The sequence below is a fragment of the Portunus trituberculatus genome, chromosome 42 (genome assembly GCF_017591435.1).
Source record: "Portunus trituberculatus isolate SZX2019 chromosome 42, ASM1759143v1, whole genome shotgun sequence".
NCBI lineage: Eukaryota > Metazoa > Arthropoda > Malacostraca > Decapoda > Portunidae > Portunus > Portunus trituberculatus.
Window position 1 is genome coordinate 26,631,486 of NC_059296.1, and position 27,490 is coordinate 26,658,975.

At 35.9% G+C, this 27,490-nt stretch overlaps 2 protein-coding genes across 4 annotated transcripts in view; one reads left to right on the forward strand and one right to left on the reverse strand.

Annotated features, from left to right (window-relative positions):
• The window catches only part of LOC123517502 (protein-lysine methyltransferase METTL21D-like), a 32,687-nt gene extending 29,194 nt beyond the window's left edge, over nt 1-3,493 (forward strand). The window contains exon 4 of the mRNA XM_045277631.1: nt 1,392-3,493. Within this exon, the coding sequence (XP_045133566.1) occupies nt 1,392-1,613 (222 nt within the window). The 3' untranslated portion in view covers nt 1,614-3,493. The remainder of the gene's footprint in view (nt 1-1,391) is intronic.
• Nucleotides 3,494-16,625: 13,132 nt separating this feature from the next.
• Nucleotides 16,626-26,121, reverse strand: LOC123517503. 3 transcript variants are annotated; one of them, XM_045277635.1, is made up of 2 exons: nt 25,916-26,121; nt 16,626-17,931 (listed from the first exon to the last, which is right to left on the reverse strand). In XM_045277635.1, the coding sequence occupies exon 2, from the start codon at nt 17,922-17,924 to the stop codon at nt 17,394-17,396; it is 531 nt and encodes a 176-aa protein (XP_045133570.1). In that variant the 5' UTR covers nt 17,925-17,931; nt 25,916-26,121; the 3' UTR covers nt 16,626-17,393. The 3 variants fall into 3 exon arrangements, with proteins under 3 accessions (XP_045133570.1, XP_045133568.1, XP_045133567.1); XM_045277633.1 differs by having other exon boundaries at nt 16,626-17,934; nt 25,916-26,117; XM_045277632.1 differs by lacking the exon at nt 25,916-26,121 and adding an exon at nt 19,319-19,442 and having other exon boundaries at nt 16,626-17,934.
• Between the last annotated feature and the right edge of the window lie 1,369 nt (nt 26,122-27,490).

Genomic DNA, 27,490 nt, shown 5'->3' on the forward strand with positions numbered 1-27,490 from the left:
CTTCACAAACTTTTTCTGCCAGTTGCTCCTGCATTCTCTTAAAATCCATCCTGATACCCCATCAGGTCCCACAGCTTTTCTCACTTCTAAACTCCCCATCATATTCTTGATCTCCTCCACAGTTACTTGAAACTCCTTCATAATCCCTTTCTGTTCCATTACCAGTGGTTTGTCAAAAGCAGTCTCCTTTGTGAATACCTTCCGAAAGCATCCATTCATAGCCTCTGCCATTTCCTGGGATCTTCACTGCATACTCCATTTACTTCTAAACTTTCAATACTTTCTCTATTTTTGATGTTGTTGTTCACATGTCTGTAAAAAGCCTTGGTTGGTCTTTACATTTATCAATTATATCCTTTTCTTGTTTCTTTCTTTCTTCTCTTCTAATCAACACATATTCATTTCTTGCTCTTTTGTAACTTTCCCACTGCTTAATCCGTCTTTTCCTTCTCCACCTCTTCCATGCATCCTCTTTTCTTGTTCTAGCCTTTTCACATCTATCGTTAAACCAGTCCTGCTTTCCAACTTCTCTATGTTGTCTTATTGGTACAAATTTTTCTCACCTTCTTTGTATATTTTTATAAATTCCTTCCACTTTTCATTTGCTCCTTAGCACTCTTGAATTTCATCCAATTTGTCTCTTGAAAGAATTTCTTTAGGTTTCCAAAATCTGTCTTGGCATAATTCCATCTTCCCACTTTATATTCTTCATTTCTTCTAGATTTCTCTTCATCTATCACCTTGAACTCCAAAACTGCATGATCACTCTTTGCTAAAGGGCACTCCACCCTCATCTCCTCAATGACCATTGGCTCTGTACTAAAGACCAAGTCCAGTCTTGACGATGCTCCCTCTCCTCCAAACCTAGTATCTTCTTTGACCCACTGAGTTAACACATTTTCCATTGCCAGTGTCAATAGTGTATTTCCCCATGTTGTCTCTGATCCTTCCATTGACCAGTCCTCCCAACACACCTCTTTACAATTAAAATCTCCCATCATTATAGTTCGTTCACAGCCACCCAACATTTCTTCCAGACATGTTCCTGTATCACTTATCATTTCTTCATATTCCTGTACTGACCATGCATTTGTCTTGTGTGTGTGTGTGTGTGTGTGTGTGTGTGTGTGTGTATATATATATATATATATATATATATATATATATATATATATATATATATATATATATATATATATATATATATATATATATATATATATATATATATACACACAGGGTGTAAAAAGTTTCTGCAGATACTGCTTGAGGTGAAAGTACAAGTTATTCAAAGAAGAAAATGCTCTATACACATATGCATTTTGAGACTTTGTTTAGCCTTGGGGTGGAATTTGTGCCAGCTATGTAATCAGTAATGTTTTCCTTTACAGTCCTTGGAGCCTCTTGTTTCTACTGTGAAATTTTTAAGCAGCAGCACCACCACGGTCATCATGAGTTATGAGATACGCACTGATGGAAACAAGCCAGAGTTGCAGAGAAAATTTTTTGAATTGATGGAAGAATACTTCACAAAAGAAAGAATTCCTGAGCAAGAACATCATGATACATACAGAAGTGAAGATATTCTATTGTATGAGTTTAGAAAAAGATAACATTTATACAATTTAAATAAAAATTGTTCACATGAATTACTTGGCTCAGATGTGAAACTTAGCCAATATTGTAAAAGGTAATGGGAAAAATTCTTGAAGTTTTATTGAATTTTGTTGGTTGGTCTTACACATTTTTCTTGTGTTTGAAAGGAGACTATAATAGAAGAATAAATGAAGATAGCAACAGGGGAGACAGTTGTGAATAGACACTCGTGTGTAGCTAGCCAACATCTTTGGAGCACTGGATATTCTGTTGAAAGATCAAGTGAATATAAGTACTCATCCAGACTGATAGTATCAACGATTCTCTGGATTAAACAAAGACAAAAGTTGTCTGTATTTACTGTCCAAACAGCCACTCAGGATGTTTTGTGAATCATTACTATCCTTCATTTTAAAGGATCTGTTAACCTACTGACAGTTCTCCATTCTGCATGTTTTAGTCAATTTGTCTAAGCTAACACCTGGATCACTTACAGCCTTCAACAAATGTTTATTTTATGTGGCACTTGGCAGAACAAACTTGGTGAAAAATAAAATTAGTGGTAACTGAGCATTAACAAGTCTGAGCTGCCTACATGACATCACAGTGTTTTGCCTTCCTTTCAAATTTCACCCTATTATTCAGTATTCTTGTGGCTGCCCCCAGAAAAAAATACCAAATTATTTTGCTAATGTCTCATGATTTTCCACCTGGATGACTAGTTTTATATATACTTTTTATACATATTACAGGCAAGGTAGAGCAGTTAACACCTGATACTGTTTCACTATTAAACAGACCAAGGACATGTTGAAGTAAATGATTGCACTGAGATGGTTTACAGATTAGTTTCAGAATGTAATGAGATGAAAGGATTTATTCATTTTCTCTGAATGTCTGTTTTAATGGAATTTTGCTTTTCATTGGTTGGTTCATAAGAGAGTGGGAAACAGGCAGTCACCCAGATTGACTATGCTCTGCATCTTGAAAACCTCCATACTGTACTGTACCTTGTGATGAGATGAGTTCACTGCCAGTCATCTGAAGAACTTTTGTACCATTCCTAATCTGAAAAGAATAAAACCATAAATACTAGTTATCTTGTCTTCATAACTTTTGTGAAAATTTTCATAATATTACTGTACTGTATTATTAACATAATTCCAAATAGTTGTATATGAAATGTTTAAACAAAATTATATCTATTTAAATATACTAACCTGCAAGCCATATAGAAGGATATTCATATGTGGAAGATAAATAAAATGTAAAAGCATATAAAACCTAAACTTATCAATATTAATAACAAAAGTTTCTTTTTACATAAAATTTATTAAATGCTGTGCTTAAAGCAACATTGTTAACATATACATATCTTTATACAAACTGTATAAACTATCTTAAGACTATTAAAAGTAACTTATGAACAAAATCATTAAAAAATGGTGGATACTGAATATTCCTTATTGGTAAAACAATGAATTACATTATGCATGGAAAATTTACTTTGAGAATTTGGTCAATGCACAACAAATCTGAACGACGCTTGATGGATGTATGTAGTAAAGAATATGGAAATAGTACACACTACTAGTTTACTCTAAAAACTGTTTTAAAAGAAAACACTTTAATGCAATTGAAAGCCCAAAGCTGTATCCAATGCAAAGCTATACCAAAAATGTAAAAAAGCAGACACGTATACATTTCACTGTAAGCTTATTTAACAGTATGTTTCTTACAAGTGGAAGTGATCCTACTTTATCTATGTGCACATACAGATATATTTATCTAAAAAATGTACTATACTTTTTACTTATTATTGAGATGATACTCGTATATCTATCTTTGGCAACTGTACCATGTATAACTAGAATTTTTAATAAAGTAACATTCTGAAGCTTACTGTATATAGAAAAACCTTCCAGTTTTTGGAATTGATGCAATAATCTTAAATCTTTTGAGCATCTAGACTGATTCTTTCTCTTCCATAAAACTCCTGTTAATGTATAAGGACAAAAGACACATCTGACTCAACAAAGGTGCCTTATACAGTAACAACTGCCGTAGCAATTTGTTTGCAGCCATACTGACTCAAACTCTGAATCACCACATGAACAACAGTAAAAAACTACCCATGTTGTGGCACCTCTACACCACAAATGGCTACAAGTATGGTATACCACAATGAAAGCTGTACAGACACAAGCTATACTAAGGATACACAAGAGAAAACTATACATACTGATTAAGAATCACAAATTCTATTAAACTCTTCTAGCATACCACTGCCATTTACTGTTAGTTTTTCATTAGCCTTTCTTAGACAAGAGTGTAGTAAGTCTGCACCTCACAATGCCTGGCTGGCCACTCTCAAATTTCTTGCACAGATGCATTCATGAATAAAGGACTACACCTAAAGGTGTGCAACACACACAGTTACATGGTAAAAGAAACTTGTTTTGCTTAGATTTCATAGTTACATGATAGGAAAATGATCAATCTCTTCATCTTAATATTTTTAACCATCATGGGAAGTAGTTATTCATTCTAGTCCAAAGTGAAAAGGTTTTAATACAGTTTATTCAAAATCATATTGAGAGACTTGAAATTCAGAAGTTTAGTATTATTTTAATGAAATTAAGGAAGACATGAATTGAATGTCATATTAAATGCTAGTAGAAGCCAAAGAATAAATGTGTTACCAATAGAATTGCAAACAAATGACATAATTTTGCTTGAGTAAATAGCTTACATTACAGCTAGTTACTAAACCAGGTCAAGTATACATAGAGATACAAATGATGACAAATATTTTAGTATAGAAGGGAATGTAGAAAAAAAAAAAAAAAAAAAAAAAATCTCAGCCCTATTTGGAAATTTACTCATTGGCAAATGATGGCATTTGTAGTAGCATGTATTAAAACTTATGATGGCAAGCCTTGAATATTAAAAAAATATATGTGATGCATGTTGAAAGTTGATGTTGAGTGAGGAATCTTGTGAATTCAGTAAGTAAGCCAATGATGAAGTTGATATGAATATGTACTTGAAACAGTACACACTTATAAGATGCAAAAAAAAAAAAAAAAAAAAAAAAAAAATAAATAAATAAATAAAAAAATAAATAAAATAAATAAATAAAAAAATAAATAATAATATTAGTAATAATAATAAAAACCAGTGACAAAGCTGTGCAAAAAAAAAAAAAAAAAAACATTTTAAGAAGAAATCAGTCAAGAATCCAGAGTGTGTTTGACTCCCTCATACCAAGGTGCATGTTCAAAAATACATGATGTATTTGAAGAAATATTAGGTAAGATATTACTGTACTGAGGTCAGGAAAGATGACTCATGAGCAACCTGAGAAATGCATATTAAAAATTTTACATTGTAATATCTGAATATAAAGTATTTAGAAAATGCTTAAACACTTAATAAATTGTCACAATTCCATCAATGCCATAAGATCCCACTGTCAACCACTCTCTATAATTTGTCATTCATTTTACTTACACTACATTCCTTACAAATAACATAAACAAAATAAATCAATATATATATATATATATATATATATATATATATATATATATATATATATATATATATATATATATATATATATATATATATATATATATATATATATATATATATATATATATATATATATATATATATATATATATATATATATATATATATATATATATATGGATCCTTCTTAATGTGCGGAACAGAGACCAAGAAAATGTGCGCAAGTATCAAAAACGCACAAATTGAATAATAGAACCTTATGTTATAAATAAGACTAGGACCGGGACCCACCAAGACTGACCCCTGAGATCCCCGTGTAACTGCCCCCAAATCAATCATTCCTGAAACATAAAACATTATCATTCCACAAACAAAGCTCTTATGTACACATAGTGGTTGCACAGTGAGCTTGCAGGGGCTAGTTGTGGGTCATGAGCTACCTTCACAATATTATCCCTAGTACGAGGTGATGCCTGCTGCACTGCTTTCTTTATGGCATCTTTGCATTTCACCATGTTAAACACTGTGGACTCATTATCTGAGTAAAATCTGCCTACTACATGAAGCTTCTCATCTGCCTCAACCTTCGCTATGATGTTTAGTTTCTCTTGAAACGAAAGTATTTTACATTTCTTGATAAGTATGCCATCCTTCACTATACCTGTAACACCATTATCTTTTGTATTTTTGGAAGGAGCCATATTCACAAACCTAGGAAGATCATAAATATTACGTATCACCAACCTACAAAGATAACAATAATACCATAAAGATTAGCAAACGTGAAATATGAAACTGCAACACAGGCAAGCTAGAACAACGTGGCTGAACCAAAACATAAACACAGCGTCGAACTGTCTCGTTGATTCTTTGTTATGTAATGTTTAATTTATATATTTTGACATTTAATCGTTATCTTTGTTGTAAAAATATAATTTCTTCATTCATTTTAATTTATTTTATTGTTTTTTGGCAGAAATAAATTATTTTTAGCAAATATATTTTGTTCCCAAATGGAAGTTTCTTTCATTAAATGCGCATAAAGTCGGAAATTTTGCGGATTGTAAGAGTGATGGAAATAAAGTGAGAGTGTGCATAAAGCCAGAAACGCATTAACCAAGGTGTGCATTAAAAGAGGACCTCTGTATAAATATATATATATATATATATATATATATATATATATATATATATATATATATATATATATATATATATATATATATCAGATCTTTTAACATTTCTGGATGGAATAAAGACCTGTTATTTTATTCAGTGCCTCAATAGCTGAATTCTTACTCCTGTTAGTTACAAACAACAATTCACACATATAAATCTTCACTCTTCTTCACCAAACTCTCCCCTCCACACGCAACATTCTTGGACAATCCTTAGTGGAGAACTTTCCTGAAAATTGCACATTTCACCTATTACTGAATCAACTTTCATGTGCTACACATTCTCCATAACCTTAGACAATTCTTTTCTTCCTCACATATATACAGAACTAAACATAATAATCCAGATCTATCAGCACCTATCAAGGATCATATGACACTGACATTAAAAAATAATGATGCCCTGTAATGCATGTGTATATTTAAGCACTGATGGATTAAGCGTGAAACATACATATGAGGATAGAAGATAAACTTAGACATGTTCCAAGAAAGAATCAAGTTGAAAAGACATTATAAAGGTGATATACATTCATATATGGTGTGCACAATACAGAACATTAACAGAATGCAGCCAAAAGGCAGTGTGTAACTCTCAAGTCTTTCAGTAATTCAGTCTCACACAGGTCATAGTTGTCCATTTTTATTTGTGCCATTATGAAATTACTGACTACATGTCTCCCATTTCAGCAATCCTGCTGCCACTGATCTCCTCTTCATTCTCCTCCTTGGTGATCCCACAGCAAGATACCCATTAATGCCTATCATGTATAAACTCTGTAAACCTTGGTTTTTCAAACCTTGTTTTCTGATTCACAGAGCAACAACTGATGAGATTCTTTTTTGTGAATTTTGTCTTGTAGCCCTTGATTATCTTTGCATGAAAATATGTCAATATCTAATTTAGGAGACTATATGTAGGTTGTTGGAATACAAACAAGAAAAAACTGTAAAAATGAAGTGTGTCGCGGGAAAAAAAAGTAATGTCTGACTTGCTTTAAAGGGCCAGTTTCAAGCTTGCATAGGTCACCTATTGTGACCTGCTGGTGAAAAGTGACTACTATGGCCACTGTTTGGCTCTTGAAGTCTTATATAGTACTTTACAAACAGAGAGGGATTTTCTATAGCAAGGTTATCCTCTTGGATGGAATACCTGGAGGGTAACAACATTTAAGATGTAAGATTATATTTCTAACCATTTCAAAAGTTGCATAGTTTGGTTTTCAGGATGGATTACTCAGCTTTGAATAAACTATACTAATGTTGCATGTAGTGTGTGTGTGTGTGTGTGTGTGTGTGTGTGTGTATTCACCTAATTCACCTAGTTGTAATTTTACAGGGCCTGGGTATCATACTCGTGTGGTCCCATCTCCATATCTACACACATCCAACTTTCTTTTAAAACTATGCACACTCCTTGCTGACACCACCTCCTCACTCAAACTATTCCACACCTCCACACATCTCTGTGGGAAACTATATTTCTTCACATCTTTCAAGCATATTCCCTTGGCTATCTTTTTACTATGCGATCTCGTAGTTCTATTTAAATTTTCCTCTCTCAACATCATCTGCTCATTATCCACTTCATCCAAACCGTTCAACAGTTTATAAACCTGTATTAAATCCCCTCTTTCTCTTCTTTGTTCCAAGGTAAGCAAATTCATTTCTTTTAATCTCTCCTCATAGGTCATTTCTGCCAATTCCGGAACCATTTTTGTTGCCATTCTCTGCAATCTCTCCAACTTCCTTATATGCTTCTTTTTATAAGGGGACCAAACCACTCCAGCATATTCCAATCTTGGTCTAATTACCGTACTAATTAATTTCTTCATCATATCTTTATCCATATAATGAAGGCTAATCCAATATTTCTAATCAAATTACATGTTTCTCCAAACATCTTATCAATATGAGCCTCAAACTGCCCATGGTCTTGTATTATCACTCCCAAATCCTTTTCCTTTTCCACCTTTTTCAACACTACTTCTTCACCCATCTTATATGACCCTCTTGGCCGTCTTCCACTCTTCCCATCTCCATCACATGACTTTTGCTCAGATTAAATTCCATCTCCCACCTCTTGCTCCACTCCCAAATCTTATCCAGATCTGCCTGTAAAATTTCACAATCTTCTTCACTCTTCACACACCTACACAACTTCGCATCATCCGCAAACAAATTAATATAACTGTTTACTCCCTCTGGCATATCATTAATATAGACAAGGAAAAGTATTGGTGCCAGCACTGAACTCTCCACCACCAACCAGTCCGACTTTGCATCCCTTATTACCGTTCTCATCTCCTCCATCTCAAGTAGTTTTCCATCCACTTTAACACTTTTCCTTCAGTCCTCCATAAATCTCTAATTTCCATAGCAGTCTCATGTGAGGTACCTTGTCAAAAGCTTTTTTTAAATCCAAATATACACAGTCCATCCATCCTCTCTCTCTTGTATTTTGTCAACCACTCTTGAATAAAAGCTCAGTAGATTTGTTACACATGACCTCCCTTTCCTAAAGCCAAATTGATGATCCGATAATAACTTATGATCCTCCAGGAACCGTATCCAATATTTCTTTATCACCCTCTCACAAATCTTACCGACCACACTTGTTAAAGACACAGGTCTATAGTTAAGAGGCTCTTCCTTACTGCCTCCCTTATAAATGGGCACCACTTCAGCTCTTTTCCACTCTACTGGTACTTCCCCTGTTTCTAATGAGCACCTTATAATATCATATAATGGATCAATCAATTCTTCTCTACATTCCTTCAATAATTTTCCTGAAACTTCATCTGGTCCCATCGCTTTATCATCTTTAAGTTCCTCCAACATTTTATATAACTCCTTTTAGGTATCTTAATGTCATCCATGTGCACATTTCCTTCTACATTCTGAGGCTTTACAAACATTGTTTCTTTAGTAAATACTTGTTGAAACCTATTATTTAGCAATTCTGCGATATTCTTAGGGTCATCTACTATCCCTTGCTCTCCTTTTAATCTTTCAATGGACTCTCTCTTTTTAAGTTTACCATTTATGAACCTGTAAAACAATTTTGGATGTTCCTTACTCTTGTCTACAATATCTTTTTCAAATTTTCTTTCTTCCTCCCTCCTTACCTTCACATACTCATTTCTCGCCACTCTATAATTCTCCTTATTTAGTATGAGAGAGAGAGAGAGAGAGAGAGAGAGAGAGAGAGAGAGAGAGAGAGAGAGAGAGAGAGAGAGAGAGAGAGAGAGAGAGAGAGAGAGAGCTAGCTAGCTTGGGTTGATGCAAATGCAGACGACAAAACAAAAACTCTCCAATCACTTAATTTTTTGTCTTCATTTACTGGTCTTTGGAGGTCTAGAATTTCATTTCTTTCTTCTTTTAACACAAAGAGAGGTAAGTTTTCTTCTCTTAAATGTTATAATGAGCAATTAAGTCCTTAGCGTGATGGAGAAACATAAAAGTGATAACAACACAGCCACACCTCCAAACCTCTACCCATGCACTCTCTCTCTATCTCTTTACAGCACTTCTTCCAAGAAGTACTTGCTCACGTTGCAGATTAAAGCCTTAGATTGGCTGTGAGGGTGGCCATATGGCGAGGACAACAGTCTATAATGAGACTGCATTATGTAAGGTGCATATTGGCACTGCAAGGATACACTTCCCTGCTTAGATGCCATGTTTAGGATGGAGGAAGATTCTTCTATAGAGAACACAACGGTGATGTGGAACAAAAGTTAGAAAGATTTCCGAAATAATCTAATAAACACATCAATTTATGTAGAAACAGAGGGAGAGAAAGAAAGACATAGACAGGGTAAGGAGGTGAAACAGCATTAGAGAAAGAAAACAAACCCATGATCTATGGAGGGGTGGCAATAGTGTGAAGGTAGTCTACTATGACCGACAATTGTTTGTCTTCCTCCCCTCCTTTGTCACCTCAGTAAGGTCCTGCAGGCAGTCATTAAATGCTTGTTAGGGCTGCCACTGAACCAAATGGGAATTGGCTATTAAACCACATGGTATGCTATACTTTTAAGGTGGTGAGCGTGGGATCGGGCAGACATCCACGCGTAGGTTCAAATCCCACCAAGTACAGCCTTAAAACACTTTGTCATTTGTCGAGTGGTTTAAAGTTACCTACATATCACCATGATACCCAGGTTCTAGGTGGTTACACTCAAGATGAGCTTGGGCGGTGATATGGGCCCTAAAAAAAAAAAAAAAAAAAAAAAAAAAAAAAGGAGCAGAATAAAGTGGTTTAATGTTGAAATATTTTTTTGCATTATTAAAAGAATAAATGACAAGAAAGGGTATGGGGAAAGTGTTTAAGGATCTTGTAGGCCAACTGCTCTCATTAATGGACACCCTGTCACTCCCAATGTGTCTGATATCATGAGGTGCCAGTGTAATGAAATTATATATAAAATATGCTGTGTTTGTAAGCTACTCCCATAATGCATTCCATAGCACTTAACAGTTTTCAAGTGTCCACACTAACAGCAACCTCTGTCTATGGCCATATTTATGTAAAAAGCAACCAGCTATTTTTTAGGCACCCTATGAAAAGGCTTATTATTGTCAGGGAGTAATCTTCTGGATCAAGTTACTCATCCAAACCTATGACATGCTTTTATATGCATTGATGTCACTCTAAACTGAGTAATACCACTAGCTGTATAGCAACACCCTCTTTTGTGTCTCTGTAACTGCAAATATTTTTTTTCACTCCAGCACAGAAATGTTGAGTGAGCAAAAAGAAAAAGTATCAAAAAAGCTCACTGAAACAATGTAAAACTGTGGCTTTATGGGGACTTTTGCACTAACATTTCAATAATCTAATAACAAACAGGAGATTAATTTAAAATACTACAATATCTTAGGTCTTATGGTTTGGAATTTGAGCTTTATGGTGGTTTAAAATTATCTGTTTACCTCTATCTATCTATCTATCTATCTATCTATCTATCTATCTATCTATCTATATATATATATATATATATATATATATATATATATATATATATATATATATATATATATCAATTTTTCCCATATGAATGTATTGAAATACCATTAATCCGTTCCAGACAAAAAAAAAAAAAAAATCACACTTTTGTCCATAAAACCCATTCAAAATAGACCTTGAATGTATACATGATATGAACAAAATAATTATAGAAAGCCTAAATTGTTTGACTTACCTAAATGCAATCAAAATGATAATAAAATGAATAAAAAAGAAAAGGTTATTTACTTGAGAGACTGGATGTTGATAGCATGATGGAATGGAGGAGAGGAGGATGGGGAGGAAGACAGACAAGATCCGAGAAGACAGTCATGAGAGAGGAGGATGTGCGCAGCGTGCCAGAGCTACACAACAGCTGTGTAGCGTAACAAGTCAGTGCTGCTATATGGGGCCCCGTTATAGTGGAAATCGGCGTGGGAAACATGGAAAGATTGCCAGTCTTCGTCTCTGCCTTGGAAGACCCTTGACTGCCTTGCCACAATCTGCAGAACCTGGACATGGCCAGGATGATGATGACAGTGTAGCGCGGTACATTTGCTAAATATGAGAGAAAATCGCTAAACTTGAGGGCTTGGCCTTTTTCAAAACAGTCCCTAAATAAGGGTTTCGCTAAGCTGGATTTCGCTAAATTCGGGGGCTTACTGTATGTATATGTATGTATGTGTATGTATATATATATATATATATATATATATATATATATATATATATATATATATATATATATATATATATATATATATATATATATATATATATATATATATATATATATATATATATATATATATATATATATATATATATATATATATATATATATATATATATATATATATATATATATATATATATATATATATATATATATATATATATATATATACATACACACACACACACACACATATATATATATATATATATATATATATATATATATATATATATATATATATATATATATATATATATATATTGCTCTAAGTAATGGACAATTCACAGTTATGGACACTCTGTCACGCCCAAAGTGTCCGTTATCATGAGGTACCACTGTATAATGAAATTATGTATAAAATATACTGTGTTTGTAAGCTATCGACATGGTTGCAAATTTTTGTCTAGTACTGTACTGTGTGTGTGTGTGTGTGTGTGTGTGTGATATATATATATATATATATATATATATATATATATATATATATATATATATATATATATATATATATATATATATATATATATATATATATATATATATGAGAAAGAATAAAGACAGCATGTTTAGTTATCACTGGTTTGATGCTGGTCTTTGCATCACCCACTTGCCTGTAAACCCAATTTTTGCAAAAATCCACTTCATATATCATCACAAAGACTACAACTCTTGTGTGAACTGAGGAAGAATATTACAACTGAGCTTTTTAAACAACCAAGTTCCAAAATGGAGAACTCTTAGGTATCAAGCTGTTCATCTCTGATCAGAGGGAGAGATTAATTGTTCAAATACACATCACTCAGGATTAATCAGCGTGGTATTCAGGAGTGAGCTATACTGGCCACAAATAAAGTACAACTATGATGTCAATAGGAAAGTAAAAGTTAAGAGGCAAAAACTCTGAAAATATTTGCATTGTAATAGTGAACTTAATACAATTCAACACAAAATAAAAAGTTCAAGGTGAATTAGATTAAGCTTTGCCATCTTGTCCAGTTCACTGCATATGAGTACAAGGTGAAATGTATGTGCCATACATGCCAAAGAAATGTAGCTGCATAAAGAGGTATGAGAGAGATGAAGTGAAGCAACATATGACACCTCCAAGATCTTAAGTTCTATTATTGTTTTTCTAATACAGATGAAAAAAGGTTGGTAACACTTATCTTCATATTCATACTGGGGCTATAAAATCAATGTTTCTCCACAAAACAGATAGTAAAGATGTAGATACAAATAATGAAAGATAAACATAATCTGACAATAACAAATATTTAAAGGTTCACATAACAAGAACATTTATGTATTTACAATGTCAATCTCGGCCACATCATTCATTAACCATACCATAGCATTTTCTTTTAAATTCAATGAAAAATATGGGTGTAAAATGTGTTCCAAGTTTGGAAGGAATATTGTGAAAGAGTGAGCTTGTTCACTGTGCTTGTGTAGTTCATGATTTCAATAAGAAATTTCATAATCTATAAAACAAATTCAAAAGAATCTTTTAAAGTTGCTTCATAAGTAGTTTTGCTCACAATGTAGATACAAAGGCCAATTACAAGATAATTATATATATATATATATATATATATATATATATATATATATATATATATATATATATATATATATATATATATATATATATATATATATATATATATGTAATCAATTTAAAATTTTAATATTTTTCTTGACTTCAAAGGCAGGAAAATATTTGTTCCAAGTTCCTATACATGTAATAGCCAAGAGATGAATTGTCTCAAGTTATGTATCCATGATTTTAAATCAATGATTTTTCATTATAAAGTTCTAAGTACATATCAAAAACTTTTTCAAAACAAGTCCTTATCACTATAATATGTATTAGCTATTCCTTTAATTTTAATACACTGACACTGCAAGACAAGAGATACCAGTGCATCTCTCTGCTTGATGTGACTAATGCTAATTGACCATTCACTTTATTCATGCTAGGAAACAATAACAACAAAGTAATATCACATGGCATCAAAGATAAATTGTCAAGTAAGACATTATCATTTATCATGACAACTATTTCAAAAGAATTTTGTGTAACATTATAAAAATACAAAATTCACCTCATTTCCTAATGGCTGATAGCTATACATCTAACTACTTGAGCTTCTGCCAATGGGAAAATTAATACAAATCCAAAGCTTCACAAGAAGAAATGTTTAGAAATTATTTAATCAACTACAAGTTCTATTAACTATTAACATTTTGCATTGGGATAGTATAAAAAAAATAAAAAAGACATGGAATTACCACATATAACAAACTATCTTAGCTTGGATCTATGCCACAATAGCAGCTACTCTACGGCAGTGAACAGCAGCAAGGGATCATTCTCAAGTGCAACTCTTTATACCACTGGCCAAAAATTCATCAGTCAAATAGCATCATTAATGCTTTGTACAAGTAAAACAACCAAGTTCCTTTTCTATTAGTCTTGACATTGTGACATTGTTGTTTGTTTTAAATTTCATGTCAAAGTATGTCACAATTTCTTTTTTTGATCCTCAATTGATTACAATGAACATGGTTTTGCACAAAATACTACAACACAAGGCATTGGTTGATGCATATAAAAAAAAACCTGCATGTTGTAAAAAACATTATTCATGATAAAGCATTGGCACAACTTTGGCACACTCACAATACTATATGGAATGCATTCTTATATATATATATATATATATATATATATATATATATATATATATATATATATATATATATATATATATATATATATATATATATACACAGTAAACCCCGGTTAAGTTGAACCTGAATAAGCTGAATGTCAGATTTGTCAGACACTTTCAGGAATTTATCTATTTACCTATTCATTTTGTTTAACTTTCTATCCTGATAGCACTGGTAGACATTTTTTGCCCTTTGACTGAGTAATGTTAAGCCTCTAGGCTGATATACAGGCTAAAATACTCCTGATAGTTCTTACATCATCCATGTCACTTGAGGAGTTGTCTGAGCTGTTAGACACACAAAACAGCTCATGAGCCACAGCACTACCAGCGCCAAGAGCAGAGTTTACACACACTGACAGCTAGAATGAGGCAGTGTCTATCTCAGCTTTCACTCCTATAAGAGACATATTTTCAATGCATGTGTGTGTGTGTGTGTGTGTGTGTGTGTGTGTGTGTGAGACCTACATATGTACCAGTCGCGTGTGTATGTCCATGCTGTGCTGCACACCTGCACACATGTGTGTGTATGTATGCTTTTTAATTTGTAGGAATTATTTAAATTTCCCAGAATAACATAAGTTTGCCAGAATGCCGCTATGATGCGACCTTGCATGTGTTTTTCTGTGTCGTTTTGCATGTATATTTACTTGTACAGGTAACATATATCATATTAAAACAATGTTACAATTGTAATACAAGATGATTAAGACTATGCAGGGTGTTTTAGGGCATTTACTTAAGGACTACCTGTAGTCTGGAATTTTCTGCAATCTGGCAAGCTGCAGGCATCTGCTGGATTTGGGAGGTTCAACCTATACCTATTTAGGTAATACATTACACAGACCATATTAATTATTATTGGTAACAGGCGTGCAAAATGTGAAAAAAAACTTGGGTAACTCGGATTTTTCAATAACTCTGATTGGCTTTCCTCCAATTAGTCGGATTCATGGGGGGTTACTGCACATACTTCTATAGTATATATATATATATATATATATATATATATATATATATATATATATATATATATATATATATATATATATACTATATACATCCACTAAGTCTACTAAGACAGGTAGCTATGTATTTGGTAAAAGTTGACTAAATACTACCGAACACCAAAGTGACACATTCTACTGTATGTATAATAGCTTACTTCAAGATCACATGATTCATTTTGTGTTCTGCATGCCTAACTTCTCAAGCTTATCTAAGTGGTGGCAGTGCATTACTCCTGGGAGTCTGTCTTACTACATTAACACATAAATAAGAAATAATAAACATTAATTGTGGTATAATTTCTGAAGATCAAACACCATGGGATGCTTAGGTGTTGTTGAGACATGGGTCAAACTATACATGTATTATAAATAATTTCTTTTTGTGCTGACATGTTTCATGCACAGTAATGTCAAAAACACACCCACACATCTATCCCACCCACACACACACACACACACACACACACACACAAAAAAAAAAAAAAAAAAAAAAGTGCACACACGCACATTTGTGCACACACACACACACACACACACACACACACACACACACACACACAAAATGATATAAATATGTATAAAAAAGTAATATGATGATTATATACATATATGAAAAATTCACTCACACATATTAAGCGTAATTATAATGCAAGATTTCTATCTCGCAGTTTTGATTCTGAAAGCTTTAAATTTCACTTGCATATGGCTAATGTTTTAATATGCCAATATCTTTATTATCACAAAGTAATGGCCTTGTTATAGTGCACCCTTTAGTAGTTTCATACGTTATGAAGCATAGCAAGGATGCTATACAAGGACTATGTAAAGTCACATTTTATTTTCTTACTTAGCTATTCATTTGAGCAAAATGAAATGTTCGTTACTTTAAAGGAAAGTATGATAACTTGAGACAGATGGATAGAATCTGCTGAATTGAATATTGAAACACTAATGAAACTCTCCTATCAGTATATCTATCATATGGATTAAATGTGATTAAATTTTCTACAATTTCTTTTACTTCTTCCAAATTCATGACTTTTCATGGCACTGTGCTTTTTGAAAGTTAATATAAAAGACATTTGTCTTTCAAATATAAGTCAGTTGCCTATTAGTAGCTTACCACAACCAACTGAGCATCAAACAATATTAAATTTCTGTGCTGCAAGTCTGTCACAGCAACAGCACCACAAATCTGTCAATTTTTCTTTATATAGTTATATTGTACAAAATGTTCCAGTGATGGATAGAAGATAAGAAGTGTCATATTTACATATCCTTACTGTTTAAAAATTCCATACATAACCACAACTTTTCCCTATTGTCTTTCTAAATATGTTGGAGAGGCTATACTGATGAAATGACTTAAATATATCATTAATTGATACTTTATAATTTTAAGTGTTCTAAAAAAAAGTATTCAAATGTTTTATTTAATTTTTCCATCCATAAGCATCTTGTAGCATGAAACTTTGATGGCAATCAAGTAATGAGTTACAACCTCACCATCATTGTCATAAATGTAAAAAATAAGTGACTTCTTTCATTACATGAATTGTTTCACTCACATAACATTGTTTACTGCAATTACTTCTCATTCCCTTTTAGGTGTTCTTTTAGCAAGTCAACAAATTCCATTGCTTCAGCTTCCTTCTTCTTCTTAACATAGAACTCAATACATAATTCCTGTAACTTCATGGATGAGTCTGATGAACTAAAATTAGCATCTTTGATAATTTCTAGATCAGACAAGCTCAAGAGAGCCACAGAAGCTGGATTATCTTGAATAGCATTTATGAGATTACGGGCTTTTTGAACATCATCTGTGGCAGAATCAGGCTCATCAGAAACTAGTAAAAGGTTACTTGGTACTGATAGAGGTGAAGGCTTCCATACTTCATCACCAGACAAAAGAATAAGCTTTGTATCAGGAGGAATAGTTTCCCAGTAGTCTTCATCCACAGCAGTTCCATCTTCTTCCAGCACCAATGTGACAGTAGTTGGGTCTGGCAATCCAAGCTTTACTGCTCCCTTCTGTACTGCTTCATCAAAATTGCTTGCGACCACTCCATATCTCCTCTTCCTGTCTTGAGACCACACTCGAACTGGTTTATTCATTGCTATTCTGCTGGAATTATAATATCTTGTTAAAAATCTAAGCCTATCAATGTAAAAAACCACTGACCTTAGCTAGTAATGTACAGAATTAGATGTTAATAAAATTTGCTATTATGTAGAATGAAAATCTCACTAATGTTCATGCTGATAATACATTGAACATGTTTTTTTAAAAGGCAGTAATTTTTCTGCACATTCCTTCAACACTGATTTGTCAAAGAAATGTCCCAAAAGTAAAAATCAGAGAGCAGTGGAGATGCCGTTACAATTGATACTTTAGTATTAGACCTCTAATGGAGAGGGAAAAAAAAAAAAAAAATGTCCCAACTTCCTCTCTTGAAAGGAATAGCCATAAGAAGGGTAGGCAAAAATAAAGTTTCAAGATTTTACAATAAAGGAAACCTAAATGACAGTTAACATTGATTTAATGATGTAAACAATATAAGATAACAACAAATAAAGTTTGTTGATAATACTATGATTAAAGAGCTGTGAGTAGTATAGGGTGAATGTTTTGATTGGAGGTCTGGCAAGATGGGGATCAACACCTGTGTGTCAGTACAATTTAGTTTTACTATTGTGTTCTGTCAGTGTGGTGATATTTCTAACATTTACAGCAAAAGCACTATTTCTGTACTGATCCACAGGGTGTTGTTCCCCATCTTGCTAGATCTCCAATCAACACATTCACCCTATACTACTCCTGGAGTCAGAAGTGGCTGCTGCAATTCAACAATGAAAAATGTAAAGTGAAGCACTGGGGAAACCTGCATGTATCACATGACTGAGGAAACCATCAGAACAACAATAGTGGAGAAAGATCTTAGTATTTATGTCACCACAGTAGCTAAGGCTGCAGCAACAGTAAACTTCATGCTGGCCAGAATCAGAAATTCCTACACTTTTATGGATTCTGACAAGTTTCTGGCACTATTTAACACACTACTAGTTTATCCCCACATGGAATACTGTATTCAGGTTTGATCACTGTATCTTTGGAAAGACACTGACACATTGGAAAATGTTCAAAGAACAGCCACTAAACTCTTTCTAGCTTTGAGAGACCTTCCAAACTAGCAAAGACTACAAACTCTGGGTCTTACTACACTGGAAGCAAGAAGTGTCATGGGGACATGCTGGAGACTTACAAACTTTTACATGGGTATAAAAATGTAACTTTCATCAAGAGTTCCAGCTTACACCCAACCTTGGAAACACTGTTACACAAGGACACATGTTTGAAGCAAGAAGACTCATTTCAGGATACATAAAAGAGAAAACTTCTTTGATGAAAGAATTGTTAACAAGTGGAACAGTTCATCTGAAAATGTTGTGTGTTGTCCTTGCATCAACTCATTTTGGCACTACCATAGTATAGACATCCTGTCACTTACCTCTCAGCTGGTGTGGTTGGGGGTTTCCAGTGGTTGCCAGATCTCAGCCAGATGTACACTGTTAACCAATATAGCAAAAGAACTCTCATCCCAATCTCACCCTTTGAATTGTAAAGAAAATATTGAGAGAGAGAGAGAGAGAGAGAGAGAGAGAGAGAGAGAGAGAGAGAGAGAGAGAGAGAGAGAGAGAGAGAGAGAGAGAAATTGACCAGGCATCTTTTTTTTATTTATTCATATACAATTAATCCCTGCTTCTAACACTCTTGACATTATCTCCAGGAATTCCTTCACAGCCTCAATCATCCTGTCATTCATCTCTCCACACATTCCCAGCAACAACACCATCCATTCCCTTCCTGTCTCCTCTATCTTGGCACTCTCCAATTCCCTCAGCACCACTTGCATAATTTCATTCCTGTCTCTGGCATACTCCAGCACTACATGTTTCACTGTCTTGTCCTCTCCCATGTCACACATCTGGCACACCTTGCTGTGGGACTCTGACCACCTGTAGCTCCTTGCATTCACATCCATACACTGTGCCCTCGCTCAGAAGAGAAGATCACCATCCAGGCTGCCATCATAACACTTTTCATACATCGGGGCCTCTTCCTCTCTATACCACTCCAAAGTACTCTTCTGTTCCATCTTACTCCTCCATTCACTCAGTCCCATACACTTCACCCTTTCGTCTATCTCTCTCTTCCACCTTCTCACATCCCATTCTAGGCCCTCTCCATTTCTAACCATTATGCTCCAGTCACTCTTAACATGCCTTCCCTCAACTTGCTGAAATGCCTAACTAGTTTCTAGACCACTCTTCACTACTATCCTAAGATGCTTCTTTCCCCACCTGCTATTCTTAACATTCCAGGGAAACACCTTCCTAGCTATTCTTGCATCATTCATTTGCTCTAACCTAGTTTTGAACCTCAATGTTGCCTTTATATGTCTCTCTTTAAAGGAAGTCCATCCCATGTCTCCCTTTAATGCCTCTATCGCTGCATACCCTAGTGCATTTCAAGCCATTCTAGTGACTATTCTGTCCTACTTCTAACTTCTCTAGTTCATTTTCATTTCATGCCATCACATCCATACCATATATGATTTTCCCTCTCATCCCTATGCTGTCCAAATCTCTAATGCAAGAGTAAACCAGTACTCTCAATCATTCATACCTTTCTCTGTTAAACTCTGGAACTCCCAGCCTGCTTCTGTATTTCTGTCTTCATACGACTTGACTTCTTTTAAGAAAGAGGTATCAAGACATTTGCTCCCTAATTTTGGATAACCATTTACTTATCTTCTAGAGCAGGGGTTCTCAAAATGGGGGTCCCGACCCCCAGGGGGGCCGCGAAATAATTTATAGGGGTCACACGAGAGAAGCAACACATCCTTCCCATTAGTAATGGTAAGTTGTTCAGCCTTTAAAGACAGAGAGAGAGAGAGAGAGAGAGAGAGAGAGAGAGAGAGAGAGAGAGAGAGAGAGAGAGAGAGAGAGAGAGAGAGAGAGAGAGAGAGAGAGAGAGAGAGAGAGAGAGAGAGAGAGAAGGAGAGAGAAACATACGTGTGTAAGTACATACATATACATACATACATACATGCATACATACACATACATACATAGAAAGGCAAGCAGATACACGGAGATATCGAAATGCCTCATAGGGATTGACAAATTCGTTGTTGTTGGGGGAGTGGGTCGCCACTCTGTCGGAGTAATTTGTAGGGGGTCGCAGCCAAAAAAGTTTGAGAACCACTATTCTAGAAAACCAGCAGTCAAGTGGGCCTTTTTTTTTTTTTAACATTTTCTTGCCCTCGGCTGGCCCTCTATCCTACATTAAAAAGCTCAGAACAGCCATGCTCTTCCAAACTTCTTGCAGAACATTATTCTTCTGGCTCTCATCCTTGCTGCACTTCCTAGTCGACCTACCCACTGGCTCACCAAGCTCATCTTTTCATTCTTCGCTTTCACACAACCATTCGGATTCATCCACATTCCCAGATACAGGCAACCCCCGCTTAACGAAGGGGTTATGTTCCTAAAAAACAATTCGTTAAGCGAAACTTCGTTAAGCGAACCAGTTATAACAAGTTTAATCCCTGATTTGAACTAACATTTACAGTAAGCAAAGCGAGAGTGCATCATAGTACAGTAAAAGGTTTAATGAAAGTAAAAATTATGAAGTTAAACATTTAGGCAGTTTAATTTAAGTCATTATAATGTACACTAATGTATGTATGTACGTAACTTTATAATGTTGATGATCTTAACTTTATGAAGGGAGGGAGAGTGAAACGGGAAAGACACTAACCGGCAGCCTGTGGAATGTAAACAAAGGGCACATCATTGTATCACATACAAAACTTCTGTACCACATTTCCACAAGGCTTTCCATTTTATCCATTGGAGAGTCACGAGTTCAGGTGGTTCTTTTAGCTTGCAAGGAAGATGCGGTCTCACCAGCCTTCTTAATAGAGTCTGCTGACTTGAAAATAGTAGACAGTAGATGGAGTCAAGATGGTGGCGAGCAATGCTATTAGTTTTCTGGCCTCTCTCTTGTCTGTGAATAATACCCAGCTTCACTTCGAGAGTAAGACACTTCTTGGTCTTCTTAGGAACGTTAGGCCACATTGCAGGGCGTTTTGGTGGTAAGTTGAACTAGGGAAGATGAGCTGCTAGTGACGCTGTTATGTTTTGACTGGGGAGTGAGTGGTGCGCGTGATCTTGATCTTGATCTTGATGCTACAGGTGATGCAGAATTTCTTCTGAGCCAGGCCTTTGTATCGGCAGCACCTGTGTTGTTGTTCTACAGGTGTCTCAGGATTTCTCCTGAGGCAGGCCTTAGTACCAATAGCTCCTGGTGTATTCAAAAGCCTGCCAGCTTGCATGATGCAGTGGGGCTTTCAAATTTGGAAAAAATTACCTGGATAAAACTTCGTTAAAGCGAGTTTGGTGTTCGTTAAACGAGCAGATGGTAGTAAAACGAAACCTTGTTGTAGCGAAATTTCGTTGTGTGAGCCTTCGTTAAATGGGGGTTGCCTGTATTTGTATTCATCAGTCTGTTGCACCTTATTCTCTCCCAGTCTCCACATTAAGTTTCTTTCATCATCAGACCTATTCACAACCATTACCATGCTATTCTCACTACTGAATCTCACTCCAAAGTCTCTTCCATACCTCTCTACAACATCCAACAGACCCTGGAGCTCCTCTGCCAATTCACTCATGACTACCACATCATCAGCATACAAGAACACACATATCCTATCATTCCCCATCCTTACTCCTGCATTCATCCTTCTCATTCTGGCAGCCATTTCCTCTGTATATAAACTGAAGAGGGTTGGTGACAAAATACAACCCTGCCTAACTCCCCTCTCACTCTTTACCCAGTCTGTTTCTATATTCCCTAGTCTGTATCTCGCCCTTGTGAAAACATACATACTTTGCACTATACTAACTATCTTTCAACTCAGTCCAATCTTTTCTATGACTCTGCCTACATTCTTTTATTCACCCTGTCATACACTGTCTCTATGTCCAGAAAACCCAAGTATAATTTACTACCATCCTTTCTTTTCCTCTCAATTAATTCATTCACCACAAACATGTTGTCTTCAGCTCTCCTATCCACACAGAAACCATTTTGTTCTTCACCCAGCACTCTAGTTTGTTTAATTAATCTATTTACACAATCTCTCATTCAACACTGCACTAAACACTTTACCTACTGTATTTAATAATGCAATTGGCCTGTAGTTTTTCAATTCATTCTTACTCTTGTATCCTCCCTTATACAACAGTCACCCTACATTCATTCCACACTCTTGGCACTCTCTCTTCCTTCCATATCTGGTTAAAAAGCTCAGTTAACCTATCAATCACAACTTCTCCATTTTTGTACTTCTCATATGGTATCCTATCTGGTCTGCTGCCTTACCATTCTTTTGCCTTTACACACATTTCTCCACTTCCTCTCTGATGAATCTTTTATTCAGTTCATCTGCATCATTCCTCTCTAATGTCACACACACTTCTCTTGCATCAAGTACCTCACCTACACCTCCAATCTCTTCTCAGAACTCTTTTATCACCTTTCTCATTTCATCCTTATTTGTCACCACTGCCCCATTCACCTTAAGGCTCTCTACATTCTCATAGTCAGGCATCCCCTTATCCCTCAGGAATCTATACCATTCTTTACCACCTTCCACACCTTTCTCTCTGAGGGACTGAATCACGCTTCTCTCACACCTGCCCTTGCCATTCATAATTCAACCTACACTCCAGCACCACCATGTTATGGTCCAAGACAATGTCAATCATTCCGTCCTCATCAATCCATATGAGGTCCACAATCTCACGCATTCTCCTATTCACTAACATATAATCAATCGCAGACTCCTGGTTCCTAGCACACCAAGTCACTCTTCCTTCAGCCAGGGTCTCATTCCGATTCTCCACATCCGTCTCATCTACAAAGGCATCAAGCATCTCACCATTCCTATTCATTTGCTCGCCTAGTATACCTATAAGTGTATTCATATATCCTATGACAATAACCATAACCTTCTCTCCAGCATATTCTCTCATAATCTCCCTCAGAATACTATAATTTCTGCTGTTCTCTCTCACCCTCTACTGTCTTGTACACCACAATCACCACCAATCTTTCACACTTCCTATGCTCTTTTGTGCACTCTATCTTCACTGCTAAAATATCCTCACTCATGGCACAGCTTCCTACATTTAGTTTTTCTACTCTAAAATTCCTTTCCTTTCTGTACATGAAAGCTACTCCTCCTCCAACTCTGTCCTGAACTTTCTGTCCCTTTTCGGTCATCACATACTCACTACCCTCCACTTGCATGTCATCCATCAGGTGTGTCTTGATCATTCCGACTAAGTCAAAATGCCACTCATCGAGCTCCTTAGATGAATTTCCCTGTACCCCATCCTCTCACATTTACACATCCAGTCTTCATACATCTTGTCACAGGGTGAGTAAGTACTCTTCCTTTCATTTTCACACACTCTCTTCTTGCATGTTCCCTTTCTCATGCTAGCCTGATCACTTCTATTTCTGTCTTCCTTTTTCCTCATAGTAATACCCCCACTCTGTCTTTTTCTCTCCTATCTGCCTATCCTGTTCTTCCTTACCTTCCTCCCATCACTGAGGCCATTCCACTATGTTCCAAGGCTACCCACACCTATCCTATATTAGACATGTGAACACCATCCCATGTCCACACTTGCCTCCAGTCCATCCTCTCCCACAACTGCATCCCATCACATTCCTATTCTTCCATTTTTCTATTTACCCATCTCCTCTCCCAGCCAAAGACATTACCCTCCTTGTCCCACCTCATGGGGATACACACCAAAGACCTCCTGTCTATCTTGTACTCCACCATTCTAATAATTTCCTCCATCACCCTAATTATCTCCCAGCCTCCTGTCTTTCAGCTCATTTCCTCCTTCCTCTATCACCACTAGGTCTTCAGGCTCTATCTGGTGGAGGGAATTTTTTAGAGCCTTATGAATGACCCAGATATTAATTAGTGTCTGGTCTACTTCTGTCTACCACCTTATAACCACCTTTGGACAGAGGGTATATCTCCTTATCTATTCCTTGCATAAGGCTGTCTCTGAACAGCCACATCCTCCTAACTTTACTCCCTGTCTTGAGCCATAGGCGTTTGACATCTTGGATATTCCACCAAAAATGGTGACCTAACCCCATCCATGCTGACTCCTTAGAGTCCTTTCCTCTCCTCCTATTCCTGTCTTGCATTCCCCTATCACTGCCCTGGGTGTCTCTACCCTGGTCCTCCTTATTTCTCTCTCTCTCTGGGGGTGGGTTTACAGCAGAGAACAATAAAGGAATAGCAAAAGAGAGAGAGAGAGAGAGAGAGAGAGAGAGAGAGAGAGAGAGAGAGAGAGAGAGAGAGAGAGAGATTCTATCATATACGCACACCACATGTCCTAAAAGTATATCAGAGAGAGAATTCTTTTGCTATACTGGTAACAGTGTACATCTGGTGACCTCCCAACCCGCGCAGCTGAAAGTGAGAGTGAGAAGTAGGTGTCTAGATGACGGGATGTCTATACAATGGTAGTGCCCCTCATTTTAACGCGTCAATTGCACACAAGGGTTCAGGTCATACTCATTGTGTACAATTATCTGCATAAAAAAAAAAAAAAAATTACTATTATAAAATGAAAGATTGCGGGCAATTTTTTTTAAAGAGAAATTACCAAAGTTGCTACAGCTTGGGTTGTGGCTCACACTGGCAAGCTACTCCGCCTGAGCTGTGGCTCACAAGTCACAATTTACGTACTGGTTAAAAATTGTTATGACAATTACGAGTGAGATGCACAGAATTTCTCTGTTTTTTAAATGGCCAAGGGAGGCCTTGACAGCTTGTTGGATCTCATCACAATGGTGGAGTGTTGCGTGGTGGTGAGGTGAAGAGTGGCAGTCATCGCCCACCTCCTCAACACACAGCCTCCACAACAAAGGTGGGCAATGTCTCCACACCTGCTGACATTCCAACATTCATTCAACACACGGATTCAACAAGGATACTCACCTTGAAGCGAGTGTATACGGAGATGTGTCCAAAAAGTAGAATTACGTGTCAGCAGGGCCAGGGAGGAGGGCGAGTGGCGAGGCAGGTAAACAACACGCTGGCGGCTTCGGTTTCGGCGTCAGGCGTCGAGGGTCACCGCGCCGAGAAATATGTCAGGTTTTCTTTCTACTGATTCATTCTTTCAATGCAGAACAACTTTTGGCACTTGCTTTTATAATGGAGCCACCTAACTGTTTGTTATCACAAATAAGGCAAAATTAACCTAACAGGAGATACAATGAGCCATCCTGAAAAGTAAATCAGGTGTAAATCACGAGATGGACTTCACTTATAAGTTATCAAGGAGACTATGGAAGCCATCCTAGAGCTATTGACGACCAATCAATCAATATATCCTTGAAGGAAGAAAAGTTCCGAAGGACTGAAGAGGGAAAATATTACTGCTATCTACAAAAAGGGAAAAACAAAAGCAATTACAGAACAGTGAGCCTTGCCAGTCTCCTGCATAAGATCATGGAATCATTTCCAAGGGAAAGAATAATCACACACACTGAGAAGAATATTCAATTAAACTTGGTTTCATATTTGAAAGATCAACTTGTTTCAGCTGGTAAATTAGTACTTGATATATGATATATGAACAAAGATGAGGAAAAAGCTATTGACATGGTATACTGTGATTTCAAGGCTTTCGATACAATTCCACGAAAAAGACTGATAGAAAAGCCGAAAAGTTATAACAGAGGAGACAGACTTGCGTGTATCAAGGGATTGAACTCATTCAACTCAATAGCGAACGGTGAAGCATCTTCCAGGAAAGCGGTTACAAGTGGCATTCTATACATGGGTCAGTCCTTGGGGCCTCAATGTTTGTCATCTACATAGCAGTTCTGCTAAACTTAATAGATCATGGAGAAATACATTTCTATGTTGATGACACACACACACACACACACACACACACACACACACAAGATAAACATATAGTGATAGTGACAAATAGCAAAGTGATTTGAACGATGCTTAGATGTGGTCTGACAAGTGATTGCTGAAGTTTCACCTTTAAAAATGTAGTTTTATGAGAACTGTAAAAATTGAACTTGGCAAAAGACAATGTGTAATAGATTCTGGAATACAGATGAAAGAGACCGTGAAGGAGGAAGCTCTGATGAGAGCACTGACATCTGAAGAACACCTGGCACAGAGAGTAAACAAAGCCAACAAACTGACTGGATTAATCCGAAGAGCTTTTAGCGCCATGGATTGAGGCAATGTTCAAATGAAGGTGGGGTAAGACGGACCCTTGGGGTAATATGGAACCCCACCCTTCTAAATCCAAGTATAAAGGGCGAATATCGAAATTTGACTCCTAGATGTCCTTCACGTCGCGTCGCCCAACAATGACGTCATCACTGTCAGTAGGCATGCTAAGTTTCCCTTGCGCTTCAGAGGGAAAAATTTGTCATTATATACAATGCTGATGTTATATGCACAAGATAAGACACTGTTTTATATTGAAATAATTATTATAATGGTGTAGTACTTATGTTATACATGCCCATGAGTGTATACATG

Excerpts from the sequence above, each read along its gene's own strand:
- LOC123517503 (XM_045277632.1), bottom strand. The coding sequence starts at position 19,407 with ATGAGAGTTCTTTTGCTATATTGGTTAACAGTGTACATCTGGCTGAGA. Across the intron at positions 17,935-19,318 it reads CCAACCACACCAGCTGAGAG|CAGAATAGCAATGAATAAAC; the intron begins GTAAGTGACAGG and ends TTATAATTCCAG.